At 50.1% G+C, this 17,457-nt stretch overlaps 1 protein-coding gene across 3 annotated transcripts in view; it reads right to left on the bottom strand.

Moving 5' to 3' along the window:
* The window catches only part of RXRA (retinoid X receptor alpha), a 224,501-nt gene that overhangs the window by 58,933 nt on the left and 148,111 nt on the right, over positions 1 to 17,457 (bottom strand). For 2 of the 3 annotated variants that reach the window (XM_073314209.1, XM_073314210.1), the window contains exons 3-4: positions 5,994 to 6,144; positions 3,637 to 3,816 (exon numbers count right to left, since the gene is read on the bottom strand). In XM_073314209.1, the coding sequence (XP_073170310.1) occupies positions 3,637 to 3,816; positions 5,994 to 6,144 (331 nt within the window). Of the gene's footprint in view, positions 1 to 3,567; positions 3,817 to 5,993; positions 6,145 to 17,457 lie in introns of all 3 variants that reach the window. The other variant, XM_073314208.1, reaches the window with a different exon arrangement.

The following is a 17,457-nucleotide window of genomic DNA, read 5'->3' as shown; positions in this document are numbered from 1 at the left end:
CTTCCAGGGAAAAAAGAGATCCTGAAGTGCATGAGAACCAGAACCTTTGGGCTCCATTTTGATTCAGGACAAATAAAGATAAAATTCACTTGGATTTTCTAAAGCGCCTAGGGGAATTAGGTGCCCAGTTCCAATGAAATTTAACAGGCTCCAGAGACAATCCCAGCCTTCAACAATACATTTACTGAAAATAAAAACAAAAATGAATACATTCCCTCACTTCTCTCTGAAAAGCAAGTGCCATTGCTGAATATACAGTAGATGAGCTGGCTTTTGTTAGTCACTTTTATTCTCTCAGTGGAACAATTCGGTGAGTACAAGTTATAGAGCTGACCTCCTGACTTGCAACTTTTATCCAGCAAAGAACGCAACACCCATCAGTTACCGCTAATGCAATCTGACAGCGCTCTGTTCACACTGGCATGGCAGCTGTGCCTTTCCTCTGAGGACTGTTTCCTTCACAGCTTTACAGGCCCAGGATCATGCCAGCACAGATTGCCAATATGTACTAGTGGGTATCTCGGTGGGCAAGGGGCTATGGAGGGGAGACGTGACAGGAAGAAGGGAGTTGGTTTCTTCTTCAGGATGAGTCTTCCTATGCTGGCAGCACCACAGAGAACAAACACCTGCAGCCAGACACCAGCCTGGCTACTTCCGATGCTTTTCACACACAAAGGCTGGCTTTGCAGGAGCACTGAGTGGTCACACGTCCTTGCGAGAGCCTCACACGGAGCCTGTAGAATCTAAGCCACAACACGCTTTTAAGGAGGGCACGTCTACACAGCCAAAAAACCCCATGGCCGCGAGTCTCAGAGCCCGCGTCAAACTGGCTGGGGTTCACACTGCAGGGCTAAAAATAACAGTGTCAATGTCCGGGCTCGGGCTGGAGCCTGGGCTCTGAAACCCAAGGAGTGGTCAGGGTCTTGGAGTCAGGGCTCCAGCCTGAACCCAAATGTCTACACTGCAATTTTTAGCCCTGCAGCATGAGCTCTGCAAGCCCAAGTCAGTTGACCCAGGCTCTGAGACATGCTGCTGCAGGGTTTTTTTTTGCTGTGTAGACGTACCCTATGACACTCTTTATAGCCACGGCTGAGATGAAACTCCAATAACAACCAATCCTCCTGAGCCCAATTCCTGCCTAACTCCAGATACCTGCCTCTGCCCACAGCCAGCACCACTTGTGAATTTTCATCTGAAGTCCAAAGACTTTCCACCCTCTTCTCCTTTCCATCCATATCCCCTGCTGGTTTTGCTTTCTTTGCACCAGCTTGTGGCTTTGTCTGTCTGTCCACATCCCAGCACTCGGTCTCTTCCACCTGGAAGAGACAGGGTTGATTCAGGACATCGCGCGCTCTCTCCTTCTCTCTGTTGTCTGTCAGGAACGCACCTACTGTGCAGTCAAGTCAGGGTCTTGGGGGAAGCTCAGGAAACCAGCCTCAAAGCTGCTTTACTTTCAAAAGGTAGAGAGAGCCCTCTTGCCTTACTGTGAGGGAGGGCTGTCATCTGTTTGCAGAGCCAGCCGCACAATCCCTGCCCCTTAAACAAGAAAACAAATGTGACTCGCACTCTTTCTGCCACTGCCTGACATGTGGAAGATGCAGACTTGTTGCTAGCATAGGGAGGGATGCTCACATTTCTAACATACCTGTTAAAACTATAGCACCCTAAACAAAATGTTCTGGGTCCCACACACACACCCTGATTCATGTCTGAAACATACCAGAGGTACATTCTGTGTCTGATTAAGACCATATATGTATATCTTATAAATGGTTACCCCATGATTAAAAAAAAAAATTCCTTGTATAAAACCCAGAACATCTGTCAGAGTTTCCAGCCTTCCTCAGTGCAAAACATATTATACTCCCCTCCGGAAATCTCTACTCCGGACACCCAGGGTTGAGTTTGCTGGGGTGAGGAAGGTTCCCTTTAGGAATTCAGTCCTCTGCAGTTTGCTCTCTCTGGAGAGCTAACCCTTTCCCCCAGCCCCATCCAAATGCCCTTTTAATCAGTTGCCTTTGGAACTCCAAAGCATCCCAAGCAGAGATGGCTTTGACATTTGAAGAATCTGCATGTGTGGGTCCTTATATGACCCCGTAAATCAAGCATGTCAGGGTTTGTTAAACACTAGACACAGCTTCAGCGCTGCCCTATTTAGTTAACGCTCCAGACAAGACTGACTGCTCTTCAAAGAGACACATCCTGCAGCTTTGCTCTCCCACAACTATTGTGACTCCGCAGAACAGAGAGCAGTAAAGAAGTGGATTTATGTGTCAGTGAGCACAGCAGATGTGATTCAGAAGGTGTAATGAATGCAGATATCAGTGACTGGAGTGATACCAGTGGAGGATTATTCACACAGTCGCTCTCAAGTCATAAGCACACACCGACCAACACAGCGTTGACGAGCCATTGTCAAGTCGTTTAGGTCCAAAACTAAATTTCAGGAGGGGAAAAAATTTTACAAAAACTAAAAAAAAAAAAAAATCATAATTATTCTTCCTCATGGAAAAAACAGAGTTTCAACTATTTTCCCACTATACTGGAAACCCAAACACAACAGCACGGGGAAAGTTCATAGGAATTGACAGTAAAACTGACTATAAAGAAAAAATGAAACTAACCAGTCTTGTTCAGGCTCAGAGAAGTGCAAAATATAAACAAACAGCACCATGAGAAATAAATTAGGCTGATAACATTCTTTCAGGTTTACTAATCTAAAGTGCTGCAGGGAAAGCATTTTATTAAACACACCATTTGTATCTTGACAGTGTCCCATTATAATCTACACCAATCTTCCAGGATTTAACATCATTTCAGATCATGTTATCTGTAAAAGGATGGGCCAGATCAGATTACAGTGCTTGTCACCCAACATAAACCTAAAATGCTAGTCCCACATTCACCCCTTGATCTGGGCTTTACAGCCTTCTGAACACTGGAAAAGAAAGCTTTTTAAAATCAAGGCAAATCTGTATTTTCCTGTTGCCTTCCTCCATGCCACTGGATAATAGTATCTGCTTCTACCCATTCTCGCTTTGCTTCGCCCCTCTGAAACGAACACTATGCTTGCACCTTCGGAGCTTTGCTTGTGCACATTAACACACAGTAATATCATGTCACATAGTGTGACCTTGCTCAGGCCTGGGTAGCCAGAAGAATCTGATGAGGATGCTGCTCCTTATGAGAAATAAAAGCATACCCTGGCAATGGAATGTACAGACACATTCTGTTGCTGGTGAAGGAACTAAGTGAGTTACTCAGGGCAACAACTTCCTCTCAGATACGCATCTGGTCTGATTCCTCCATTACAACCTTGCTAACGGTCACTGTCGAGCGAGCACAGAATATACGCAAGAGAGGCCTGCACAGGGGAGAGAAATCCACCCTTTGCGTCACAGCAAACAGCACGGTTCAGGCCCAGGAGCAGCGATTCCACAGTGAGATCCTTGGCAGATGTTCCTGGCTGCACTCACCATCACCAACAAAAGGGGCTAAAGGCAGGTTTGGTGCCTGTTACGTTGCAGGGCTAGAAGCGGGAGGGAGCCTCCTGCGGAAGGAGTGTACCTGAGCCCCCGCCGGGTCCGCTGCAGGTGCCCGCGTGCGTAGGGGAGGTCCCTGCTCCGTCTGCCTTACCTTCTCGCTTCATGCCCATAGCCAGGCACTTCTGATACCGGCAATACTGGCAGCGGTTCCGCTGGCGCTTGTCAATCAAGCAATCCTTATTGTCGCGGCAGGTGTAGGTGAGGTCCTTCCGCACTGTACGCTTGAAGAAACCTTTGCAGCCCTCGCAGCTGTACACCCCGTAATGTTTACCTGCAGGGGGTTGAGGAGGATGAAGAAACACAGAAATCATGCAGACCCACTGAGCAACCAACAGGTCACCTACCTGACGCCCCACAACCCTTTTGCTGCTACTCCTGGGTTGTTTAATTACCTTAGGCCTTGTCTAGCTTCGGATTTGAAGGGGGAATCAGGCTTTATCTTGGCCCACTTAGCACGTGCTAATATACAATTGCTTTGTCTCGCCTAGGGTTTCAGACAGTTTAATGCAATCAAGCTAGCTAGCTCAGTCTAGGCACCCCTGTCTGGACAAGGTCCTGCCCACTCTTAATTCATCCACAGAATAGGTACAACATCCAGGCAAGCTTCCCCCATGTTGCCCTGGCAAACCTGCCTCAACCATCATGTTTACCATCATGTCCACTGGTCGTGGATCAAACCCAACTGGAAATACAGGCCTTGCCACAACCAGATGACAAGATGTCCCTGTCCATACGGGCTGCAAATCATGTTTAACATCATGAGCCACAGTCATGTTCTAACACAACCTAATTTCCAAGTGAAGACAAGGGACCAGAGAGTAGTTGATGTCTCCAAGACTCTTTCAGCCCTTGACCTCTCTGCTCACATTGTGGACACAGGAGCCAATAGGCTAGCGTTATTTGTGACAAACAGCCCCTGCTCTCTTTGTCCATGGCATTTGGGGTATCATAAGAAATGAACAATCCACACGGCCGCTCATTGCGGAGGAGACTTCTCCCCGCACATGCAGTAATCTATGTAAGAACAAACAGCCTCTCCACAGATTGGACTGAGTCGGCACGGTTATTCTCCAACATGTTCACTACATGCACAACCTTACGAGAGCTCCCCTCTTTCCTCAGTGGGTGGCTCTCGAGTGGTTTCATTCTGAGCATGTCCCCAGGGAAGACCCCATGCAGGGATCACTCGTGGGCCAGAGAGCATAGCTTGGGAATGGAGTCAGAAGTTTTAGGGAAATGTTACTGATAGAGACTATGTACTGAAGTTTGCTCTGAGTTACGCATCCAGGCCACCTTCTCCTAGAAAATCACTTGGGCATAACAGAGAGCAAAGTTTGCCTGGAGAGAAAGACAAGCAGGGAGCCCACTGTGATAAGAGTTAATGACATGAGAACAAAGGGAATTAACACATTTTATTTTACAGAGTGGGGATAATCAATCAGAAGTGTATCTTTTATCTGGTACTGTCTGAGAAGGTCATCACGGGATAAAAGGACGAGGGAGAAGGAAGGATATGCGATAAAAAGGTTATGGTAGAAGGAGGAGCTGAACTGCCCCAGTGGTAGCCAATTTCCAATATATAATGAAGCAACCAGCGGCTAAGCAGAGGTTGAGGCAAAATTTCACCTGTTCCCCACACCAAGTTCTTCTCTGACCACAGAGGAACCTGCCAAGTTTCACCTGGCTTGGGAGATCAGATCAGGCTCCCTGGGGTGCTCTGCAAGCCGGTCTCCCTCTGAGTGAACCTGCCCTGAGCAGAGAGGTGGTAAGGGCACCCTCAAACCAAAGCCGGCTTTGGTTTGTTTTCAGTGGTGGTTGAGGATATTCCACACAGCCCTGCCACTCAATTAAATCCAATTCCCTCTGGCATATCCACAAAAGGGGTTAAGGTAGGGCTGCTAAATGGGATCATCCCCCCATATTTTCCTGAGGTGCCGTTTTTACTGCTCCAGCCCTAGCTGGCTGGCCATCAATCTCCAGGTGCAGGGGAAGGAGATGCTGGGAGGTTAAGGTTTGGGATGGCCCTGAGCACTTGGCATGGAAGAACGAAAGGTTCCCCGCAGAGGCTGTGCTTGTCTTATTTATTCCTATGGCACCTTCAGAAGCTGGGGGATGCCTTTAATGTGATTAAAGAACAGGAGTGGCACCTTAGAGACTAACAAATTGCTCCCAGTGGCCCCTTGTGGCTTTAACAGGTCACAAGACCATTCGGCTCTTTGTGCCCCGATGGGAGGGAATAAATGCTGCATATTCTCTCCAAGGCAGGGAGGCAGGACACAGGTGGGGAAAGAAGTTGGGTAAAACCAAGGCGTTGCATTGCCTTGGCTCAGAAAGCTGAGACATGTGGATGCTCCTGCTGGACAAATAAAGACCAGGAAAGGGGATTCTCCTTCCACCGAGGTCCACTTCCCCAACCCCCTCCTCCACTTGCCACCTGGGGGTTTTTACCTGAAGATCTGTCCCCACAGATGGCACATATGTGCTTGGTGAAGGAGGCCATGGTTCCTGAGGGGTGTGCTGGCACTTTAAGAACTCCATTGAGTCCCAAGGGTGGTTTAATATCTTCTGTGCTGCTGATGGGGTTCATCGGAGAATTGAGCTGTGCAGTGGGAAACACAGGGGAAGTGGTTATCATTGAGCCCAGGATAAAGGCAAGCTGAGGGCTGCTGTACACATGGCATCCTCCCACTCGGGCCTGGCCCTTCACCCAGAGCTCAGGTGTCTCCAGATGCCACTCGGGGTGCCCTCAGTTAAGCTGCAGAGAATGGGCAAAGTCATGCTCTCCAGAGCGGGTCCTACCCATCCCCAGTGTAAGACCGCTACGGAAGATTCTTTGCACACTCCTCCATGCACCTCATCTTGAGCTGATCGCTCCAGACCTGGTGCCCCACATGGCTGTGCTATGAACCTCAATCCTGAGTGGCAGGATCCCCTCCTAGTCAAGTCCCAGGACTCACAAGGATCTACCTTGATCCCACCTAGATCCTACTTGTAGAGCCCCTGCTATTTCGGTGAGAGGCTCTCCCACCGCTCTGCTGATGCCCTCCCAATCCTCACCCCCCAAATCTGCTAGTCCACCCCAGTCCTGGCTTGCAGCACCCCCTGCTGTTGCAATCCTGAGCTTCACACTCATACATTACCCACACCCCTCAATCCTGGTTTCAGATACTGCATAGGTAGAGCCCTGCGCGGATACAAAAATGTGGATCTGCATCCAATCTGCATCTGCTAGGATCAACCCGCGATCCGACCCGCGATCTGCTAGCCATCTTTTACCTCTATCCGCACCCGCAGCAGCAAGCCATCCCAAGGTGGGGGAGCAGAGATGAGCGAGCAGGGGGATGGGGTCTTGCAGGGAAGAGGCCGTGCGAGGGCAGGGACTGGGGGTAAGGGGTGGCACAGGGCAGGGTCTCAGGGTGGCGTGAGGAGGTGGGGGGAAAGTGGTGTGACTTTGTGTGGTGCTCCCGGGGGCTTGCGAGCGAAGGCATCCAATAGCAATAGCGCATGATGGGGCACAAAGGGGTGGAGAGGTGGGGCGCCCGCTCCAATCCCCGCGGCTGAGGGGGCTCTGCTGCCTAGGAGCTGGTGGGCTGGGAGTGCAGCCAGGGCGAGCCATGGTGGGGATGCTGGTGCTGCCCGAGGGGCCCGAGCCGCTGGACGGGAAGTGGCGTGGCAAGCAGGTGCTAGACAGCCCCGACCCCAGCCTGCTGCCCAGCCCCAGCCATGGCTGCTGGCCCCGAGCGCACTGAGCCCCCTGGGCAGCCCGAGCTGGACGCCACGGGCCAGGCGCCACCGGTGTTATCCATTAGGCCACGTGGCTGCCGTAAACTAGAGCCCTATCGACAGCCATAGGAAGCTGAGAAAGCCTGGCTGCTGCGGATGATGCCATCTATGCTGGGGATGGGAGCGGGGGAGAGAGCCAGCAACCCGAAAAAAAGAGCCCAGCGGTGTGGGTTGGTCCCTTCGGGCACCGCCCCCTGCCCAGCCAGGATCCCGGCTGTAGCCACGAGACCCTGTCGCTCGCAATGCGGCCAGCAGCAGCCGCCGCGCCACCCCTGCAGGCAGGACTAAGGAGCCCCGAGCTGCGGAGTCAGCCGGTGAGGGGCCCTGCAGGGCTGAGCCCATGGGGGGAAGTTACCTCTTGGAGCTGAGACCTATGGGTAGAGCCCTGCACAGTTGTATCCGCATCCACTTCACTATCCACCAAAAAGGTCCGGGGATATGAAGTGGATATCTGCGGATTTGCAGGGCTCTAGTCATAGGGGCCCCAACCTATGTAAAATTCTTGCAATTGCACTCAACCAATGCGATATTCTGGGCACCATTCACAGCCAGGGATGGAGCCCGATGGGGCCTCACTAACCTCGGAGCTGACTTGTAAGGGACTGCGGAAGACTCTGTGACCGCCTAGCTAGGGAAGAACGCTTTCTTGTGCAGACGGTTACTATCGGTCAGTGTCGGACATGAGGAACCAGTCAAAACCGGTCCTCAACCGGCCTTGACTGCCTCGTGTGGCCCCATGCCAGTAAAGGAGCACAACCCCGTAGTAATTATACATGAGCTGATAATGTTAAGCGTATATTAATGCCTGCTACCCACCCCTTCGTTGGACTCCGTCCCAGGCATTGCTCTGGTGCGCTGGGCTCTCCGCCGCCGTGACAGCAATGCTTGGAGTCCCCGTTGTGAGTGTGTCACTTACCTTCAATAAAGCCAATAATTTGCCGCTTTTGCCGTGTTTGAGCCTCGCTTTTTTGGAGCACCCCTGCCAGGCCTCCTGGGCCTAGACCAGGACATGACTCTATTATTCCAGTCTTGACCCCCACCCTGACAATTGCATTAAACCGAATGGTTGTACCAAATTGGGTGTGACATGGAAAACATCCCTTAGTGGGCACGATGCTAGCTTGAAATTACCAGTATCTTATGAGCCAAAACAAGGATTCAAACACAGATCTCCAAAGATCACTAATCCACTGCCCTGGAAAAAGAGCGAACAGCAAACATCCAATCCCACTGTAATAAGATGACAAGGGCAACTCATCCCTGCAGCAGGATAAAATCATGCCTCTGTGAATATTCAGATCACAGGCTTCATGTTACAACAAGGGGAAGGGGCCGGGGATCCAACTAATCCTTCCATAAAGCCAGGGAAGCAGTAAGAGCTGACACAACTCTCTAATAAGCTAGTCCCTTAAACCACTGTTGCCGGTTCATTTAATGGGAAGGCAAATTCCTTTCCTGCTGCCAAATTTCCACCCACCTCCGCAGGAGAGCCCTTATCTAAATGTGTTAGGAAGATTCCCCCTAATGCCGCCTCAGGACACCGAACAGAGAAAATGATTTGCAGTGATTATATGTGGGAGCACCCCGGCTGAGATCGCCTGCACGGATGATGAAGACCAGGACACCACAGTTTGGCTGCCCTAGAACCTGGGATTTATAGACCATCTTCTCATGTTATCTCTTGAAGGGAAAGATACTTAGTGAATGGCTACAGGTCACGGATGCAGCAGGGCTGGAATTAGGGATCTGGGGTTGTGTAGGGCCCCTCAGTTCAGTTTCTACTTATGTTCCCTCTGTAAATCCCCTTGACTTCTCTTTTCCTTGTCCCCTTTCTTCTACTTACTCCATCCCCAGCAGGGTCAGCCAGAAAGGGTTAGGGAGGCTTAAATAGCTCCCCGGATGTATAGCAGCAAACACAGCAGCCATTAGCATCCTAGTATGTATCCCTTGCGAAGTGTTAGTTACATGGAAATTATTATGAAGTCTCAGTATGGGGCAGAGGTGAGAACAGAACTCAGAGATGTGAAGTATGATATTTAACCCAGCAGACCATGTGACTGGTGATTTGGAATTATTTTGCAGTAGATAGATAGATAGTATGAAGGAGGATAGGCGTGATGGTGCTTTCTTCTCGTTCTATCTATCTATCCCCATCCACCCCCTCTATCTAGCTATCGTAGGTACTTATATGGGCCTCATCACCACAGTAATTCACGATCTTTAATGTACTTCTCCTCACATCAGCCCTGCGAGGCGGGGCAGTGCCATTATCCCCATTGTCCAGATGGGGAACTGAGGCACAGAGAGATGGGGGATCCATCTACACAGCAGCAGGGAGGTGTACTTCCCAGCTCGGGTAGATGTATACATGTTAGCTTTGATTGAGCTACTGCCTAAAAATAGCCGTGTGGCCACAGGCTAGCTGCCAAGTACATGCCCAGGATTCTGGACTGGACTGTGCTCAGACAGCTAGCCCAAGGCACTGAGGCCCGCTGCTCTTTTTAGCACAGTAGCTTGATCAAAGCTGGCACGTGTACATCCATCCAAGCTGGGAATGAAATCTGCCAGTTGCAGTGTAGACACAGCACAGAAAAACCCACAGCTGGCCCGTGCCAGCCAACTCAGGCTCACAGGGCACTGTGTCGATTTTCTGGGACCCTCCCACCTTGCAGGGTCCTAGAGCCCAGAAGTCTACACTTCTCTGAAGTCAAACAGCCCACGTGAAACAGCCTGAGCCCTGCTAGCCCAAGTTGGCTGGCATGGGTGAACCGCGGGTGTCTAGTTGCTCTGTAGACATACCCTAAGTCAGGGGTTGTCACCCTGTGGCCTGCAGATGCCCACCATGTCTAAGACTTCTAAAAAAGGGCCGCACCTCCATTTGACATTTTTAGGGGTCCATAAATGAGAAAAGGTTGAGAACCACTGCCCTAAGTGACTTGCCCAAGGCCATACAAGAAAATACAATGGCACAGGGAACTGAACGCCTGTCTTCCAAGTCCCAGGCTAGCACCCTAACCGCTGGTCCATACTTGCTGTTATGAACACTAGGGACCTCTTGCACCAAAGTGTTCTTTTCCTTTTAACAATCATCTAGGTGGCAAAAACATTTTGTGCAAAATTCCATCATGAAGGAAATAGAGCTCTCCCGATTGTGTGTCACAAACACCAGCGGGAAATAGGCAATTTACATCTGAAAAACCAACCCCTGCCGCACCACCACAAAATCCCTTTTGCTGCAGATATTTTGCCAGGCCTCTCATTCATTCATTCTTGCTATGAACTGCTCTGCTCTTGAGTCCCTGGTGCATGAGGATCTTAGCAACCAGCATGGCGTGGCGGGGAGGGAGGATGTATACATATCATCATCTCAGAAGGGACCAAAGTGATGAGAGAGCATGTGGTGGGAAAGGAAGGGAGGATTCCCACTCTTATCGGGCTGATCAAATGCCTGGCATGATGCACAGCCTGGGGCTTTCCAATCCGCTGCACTGAGAAAGCACCGCATAGCCCCCCACCAGCAAGACACAGTGCCTGAAAAGAACTGAACAGTCATCTATGAGCCTGATCCAAAGGCCTTTCAAGTCAATGGGAGTCTCTCTGTCAGCTTCAATGGGTTTTGGATCAAGACCTGTGGTCTTATAGTCAAATTCTGCTCTCAGTTTCTCAAGTGTGTACCCAAGGAAAGGCTGCTAAAGTCAGTAGGATTACTTCAGACTCACCCCAGAATCCCTGAGTGTAGAATTTGGCCCTTAGTATGTTATCTAATACACGAGGACTTCTCCCAGCCTTGCAACAGATGCAGGAATGGAGAACACTGGGGTTCTCATGATATTTCTGCCCTCTCCACATTTCTTCCATTAAAGCAAAACCACTCCCTCCCTCTCTAGAGACACGCATTGGTTTAAAAAGGTAAGTCTGATGGTTTCATTCATACTGGAGTACTGGTGTTCACCCCTCGTGTCCACACTTCAAGAAGGCCATTGATAAATTGAACAGGGTTCAGAGATGAGCCATGAGAATGATTAAAGGATTGGAAAGCAGGCCTTCTAGTGGCAGGTTGAAGGAGCTCAATCTATTTTGCTTACCAAATAGAAAACTAACAGGTAACTTGATGAGTCTAGAAGTACCTAAGTGAGGAAAAGAAATTTAGTAATAGAGGTTCTTCAGTTTAGTAGACAAATGTCTAATGAGATCTAATGGCTCTAGTTGAAGCTAGACAAATTAAGAATAGAAATAAGATGTAAATTTTTAACAGTGAGGGTAATTAACCATTGGAAGAACTTACCAAGGGTTATGATGGATTCTCTGTCCCTGGAAATACTTTAATCAAGATGGGATGTTTTGTTTTTCTTAAAAGAGATGCTGTAGCTCAACCACAGCTATTGGATTTCAAGCAGGAATTAATCCAGGGAGGTCCTATGGTCTGTGCTATGCAGGAAGTCAAACTAGATGATGACCATGGTCCCTTCTGGCCTTTAACGCTGCACATCTGTGACCCTAGGAAATGTGTCTGTCAGATGATTAATAACCACAGAAAGGAGCAAGGTAAACCCACCCGCAAGAGAGAGTTTTAAATCTCCTCCCTACCTCACCCAAAAGCCCTGCCTGGTTTGCTGAGGAAACGACAGATCCTTAGGACCTCTGGGCCCCATCCTCTGAGGTAAGGACATAAGAATATATGAACATCTGTATGGAGGATCCACAGGTTCGTCGGAGATATATGAGAGACTTGAATGGCATTCAGTTACCATGAGGAGTACGGGCTAAAACCCCTGGACGGATAATAAACAGATGGAAAGACCTGAGGGATGGACACACAGACAGATTTCCATGGGATTAACTGGGACGGTCACACGAAACTCAGCCGCTGACATTCTTTATGGAGAAAACCCCGTGTATGCCTAGGATGTTAGAGCTGCCACTTTGGCACACAGGTGTCACAGCCTCATCAGGGGTAGAAGTCAGGGCCTACTGCTCTGAAGGCACAGGTCCTTGCCACTGGGGCTAAAGGGGTGTTTCCGTTAGCTGGCAGAGGCATAGGGCCTATCACATACAGCCAAGTTGTTCTGATCACTTCCAGTGGAGGGCAATGGTGCTCATTCACATTTTGCCTGTTCTCTACAATATTCAGTCCCCGTCTCATGAATGACCCTGCACTTTTGGTTCCTCAAATGCCCATGGCAAAATCGGCACTTCCCATCTTGCCCGCCTCCGACACTCCTCCTGAATCAGCTGATGTGGTCTCGTCTCTCAGGCGATCATCCCCTCTTCCCCATCCTGTCTCCGTCAAGACTTCTGCTGAACCACTCCATTGTTCCCTTTCAGCTGACTGGCACGTTTCCTGTACAAATCTAGGAACACAAGGGTGCTTGAAAATCTCTTCTCTGTTCTGTTCAAACTGCCCTGTTGGCAGCTGTCCTTGAGAGACGGGGAGGTGGGAAATTTGAAACACAGAAATATTGCTGAGGTGCAAGATTCAATTTCTGGGAGTCTCGGCTTTAGTGTGCCCACAATATTTGTGGTCTCCCCTTTCTTACTAGCACCCTAAGCCCCAAAATACACAGCACTGAATTTTTATTTCAAAATGGGGGAGAGGAAAAGGAGGAGCTAAAGCAGGCTTGGATTCAGGACTAAAAAATGTGTTTCTCTGGATATTTCTGTTAAATGCTTGCCATGGGCTTTGATTTTACTTGAGGACATGGTGGGTTCTCCATCGCTTGACACTTTTTGCCTTTCTAAAAGGGATGCTCTAGCTCAGCCAGAAGTTACGGGCTTGATGAAGGAACCACTTGGTGAAATTCCATGGCCTATTTTATTTGGAAGGCCAGATTAGATGATCATAATGGTCCCTTCCAGCCTTAAAACCTATGAATTAGATAAGGATCCACACTTTGAATCTTCATAAGGTTTAGGAGCAATCAGACCCAACAGTTTGCTTCAGCGCTTTATAGGAATATAAGTCCAATTGCAAAATGCAGCTGATGATTATTAAACATCTTTCGACAGCACCCATCACCACAGCTTCTGGGTACCCCAATAAAGTCAAAGAACATCAGCTGCCTGTTGAAGATGAAAGTTTCCTTCACCCTCCTGGTAAGCTGCCTTTCTCCAGTGCTCAGGTTGCTCCAATGCTTGTTGTGTGGCCTACAACAAATACAGTTGTTGGTTGTGTTGTTGTTTTTTTTAAGGGGTTGACACAACTCCAGATTTAACAAATGCATCTTGCAAAGCTCCTTAAAGGGAATGGGTAAAAGCTGGTTTCCTGTAGAAGTAATTCCCCAGCTCTGATCAGTGCAAATTCAAACCTGTCCCCTCAGTCAAAATGTTCTGGTGTGTTGTGGAGAGCAGGCAGACAAGTTCTCACTGAGATAGCCAGTCCCAAGCCCATTCCGGGCTTTGAAGATGAGGAGTGGACCAGAATTTGAGAGCCAACCAACATACAAGAGGAGCACTGGTGTATGGCATTCACATTCGTCCTGTCTAAGAGGCATCACTTCCTGCTGCATCTTCTGGTGTGACCTTTAGAATCAGGCCCAGATGGGAGCACATTTCAGTGGTCCAGCCTGCAGGTACCAAGAATCGCTGTTACTAGGTCTGCCCTGGAGAGGAATGGTGCAGTTGAAGGTGGTCAAAGATGTTTCTGGCTGTATGGACATCCAGGAGCAGTGAAGAAAATCCAGACAGCGTGCCCACTTTGACTGCTGGGCAGCAGATACCTTCAACAAGCAGGGGAGAAGTCACCAGTTGATCCCAGTGCTCCCCTACTTTGTGCTAATCACTCACTCCATGTAGAAACCAAATGTCCTTCTGACTTCAGGGGGTGAGAGAGACTAGCACTGTCAGACCGAGGATTTCTGGGGGCTGGTGCAGTGGGACTGCAGAGAGCAAGGGGACTGAATATAGGCAGGGAAGGGAAGGCTGGTATAAAGGGCAGATCCAGTGGAAAGCCCCATTGTCCCCCTTGGCACATGGCTAGGGGTCAGCAGTCCCTGGTTCTTCGCTTGCCCGTCCCCTAGGGGCTGGGACCCGAAACTGATACAGGGAGTGTTCCCCCATGAGTCAGCAGGAGCCCCAACTAGCTGCTGAGTCAGCACATAGGAATGGGAACCGCCTCCGTTTCCTCTTTCAGAGGCTGCCCGAAACCACAGGCAGGCTACACGTGTACCTCTTGGTTCCCACACTCTCCCCTGGCGCATACTGCTCCTTCCTCTTGGGTTTAAGGCTGCAGAACAAAAATCTGAAGCTGGGGTAGTGAGAAAACCAGCCAGCCTGGCCCAAAGCTTCACCCTCGTCGCCATATGGAACCTAGTTCTGCTTTTGGTGAGCACAAACTCAGCTCAGTGTGCGCAATGGAGGGCCACAGGGCTGATAACAAGGAAGTGCTTCGAGTTAGCTCACAGTGGAAGTGGGCAGCATTGCCTAGCAATTGGAACAAGTTACTGGGTATCATGATTCCTGGGTTCCATTCCTCTCTCTACTGTTGACTTTGTTTTAAGCTCTGGGGATCCGGGTCCTCTCTGTTGGGGCCCGATAGCAGCCAGGTGTAAAAACTGCCACGGAGTCCACAGATGTCCTTAAAAAGAATAAATTGTGTCTGAAGGAATGAGACTGCTTTGGGAGAGTCACCACAGCCTAACTCTGTGTCTGATCTGTCCTCGCTTTCCCCAGGCATCCGCAGAGCTGCTACAAGAAATGCCTGGGGGGGTCTGCCACAGTCCTATAGGCTGCTGCTGCTTCTCCAGTTTTGCACCTGGGTCCTGCAAATGGAACTGAAGTGAGCAGAAGAAGGGATTATGAAATATACTCAAATGTAATTCTTTCTTTCTTTCTTTCTTTCTTTTATATGTTCTTCAGAGATTCCTGGGGTTTTCAAGAAAAAAATGACGATCCCACAATTTTTTTTAAAAAGAGCTAAGTCCTGATCTGTTTATCAGGACTCCTGGGTTCAATTCCTGGCACTGCCAGGGACTCACTATCAGACCGGATTTTCACGAGAATTCAACACATTGGATATCACCATAGAAACGGCTGGATGCTGAGCCCTTTCGATGTCATATGTACATACGTGTGCGTGCAAGAGAGAGCCCTTTCGATAATCTTGCCCTGGGAGCTTCTGCAATCTTGCTGTGGGTGGCCTGCGGCAGACGTCTTGGCCTCTCAGTGCTCTGTTTCCCCATTGCTAAAATAGAGGTGATGGTACCAACCTCACAGGAAGGTGCTCTCCGAGGCTGGAGTATTTGAAAACCAGTTTGGGATCCCTGGATGACAGAATCCAGTAAGCGTGAGGCATAGCTCCAGCAAGACTGACTTGCTCACTCCCTTTTATTTCTGGATCACTCACGAGAGGGACAATCGGGAATGTTGCAGGCCAGATCAGTAGAGCTGTGCAGGGGGCCCCAGACCTGGAACAGCCGGCCGAGACTGAAGTGCAGATTAGAAGTGAGGTGCATCAACAGGCCTGGAATAGCAGAGGGAGCTGAAGGGGAGAGTGAGGGGTACTGGCAAACTGTGCTGCATGGGAAACTAGTATGACCCCTGCCTGCACTATGCCTAGCTCTTAAGCCAAGTGCTACCAGCTCCTCGAGTTCCCCAAAGACATCAAAGAGGCCAAGCTCTGCCCTATGGATGCAGCTGGAAGCTACAGCCCTGTTTGCCCTAAACGTCATTTCCCTTCCTCCTGAAACACTCTGCTCTGGCCCAGTCCAGCACTACAGGAAGTCTGGGGAAGACCCTTGCTGGCCCAACCCTTGGCCTTTCTTTAGGCCCATCCGCAAAGCTTACGGGCACCAGAATATGTTCAGCAGGGACAGAATGTTCCATGGGGGAGAGAACAAAACAAACTTTGCAAAGGAGAGCGAGCGGGGCTGGGAGGCGTGTGGCTTTGCGGCTCTTTGCCCGGCACACCTCATCCTCCTGGTGTCCTTCTGGTCTGATAGGTTTCCAGCTCTAATGAGGCGTAGTCTGATGGCAAGTGGCATCTGCCATCTGATTCAAACCACCTTCCATCAGTGCCATCTCCCCTCTGCAACGCGGGGGACATGCTTCATTAACCTCGGCGCTTTGCGGGCTGGTACAAAGACAAAGGGAATCGCATTCCTCTCCTGCCTGCCTGCCTGCCCTCCTCCACACTGTGATGATGGGGACTGCCTCCCTCCCCTCTCACTGCAGGCTCAGGTAAGTCCTTCTGCCCCTAACAATGACAGGGGCCTAATGCTCACAGACAGGGGACAGATGGCAAAAGCCATTAGACTGAAAATATCTTAAACTGTCTCCTCCAGGAAAACCATTTAAGACAGGCCATGAGCAAATAACAGGCACTCTTGGTACACCAGCAGGGTCTAGAGCTGCTGTAAATGCTTGGGTTCTGCTAAGTGCCATCTGATGTGCTCTCAATTCCCCTTTTCTGTTCCGTGGCTTCTCATTTCAGTTCCTCTGTCTTGTGCATCTCTGCTTCCTAAAACAACCGCGGTGTGTCATTGAAACTCTGGCCATGTCGCCCCTTCCCATCCCAACCTCTCACTCTCTCCCGCTCGCAGCTCACACACTCACATTGTTACATGTCTCCCACTGCCCTGGCTTCGTGCCACAGACAGTTGTGAAGTGTTGTTTCACTTCTCCCCTCCTGACCTCAAGGTGGAAGGCAGTCTGTCTACCCAAGGTGCTCAGTGTTGACACCATGCTGGGGATAGGCATATGTATTGATTCGCCTAGTGGACAGAGCACTGGGCAGGGAGCCAGGAGACGTGGGTTCTGGGGTTGGCAGAGTGGAGGAGAACTCAGCGCAGGGGCAGGGGACGTGGCATGTTCTCTGGCAATTCTGCAACCCTGCGAAGCCCCATAGGGTCCATAAATCAGAGCAACTGTTTTGGCTGCCCTAGGTGGCATCAGGGGCCCCAGTGGCCCCAGCAGCCCCTGAACAGACACATGCTATAGCTATTTACACCAGCGGCACTGACCCACCCAGCACCAGACACATGGACATGGACGAGGTCTCCATCCCCTCTGGCACCGGCTCTCACGCTTGGACAGTCGGTGCTGACAGAACTCCAGCAGACTCGGGTTGATTTAGGACAGGCTCCCAAGAGGGACTCTTGTCTATCCCCGCACCCCTACGCTGTTCTCTGGGGCA

Source organism: Lepidochelys kempii, chromosome 16 (assembly GCF_965140265.1).
Source record: "Lepidochelys kempii isolate rLepKem1 chromosome 16, rLepKem1.hap2, whole genome shotgun sequence".
Lineage (NCBI taxonomy): Eukaryota > Metazoa > Chordata > Testudines > Cheloniidae > Lepidochelys > Lepidochelys kempii.
This window is presented reverse-complemented; position numbering and strand designations above follow the sequence as displayed.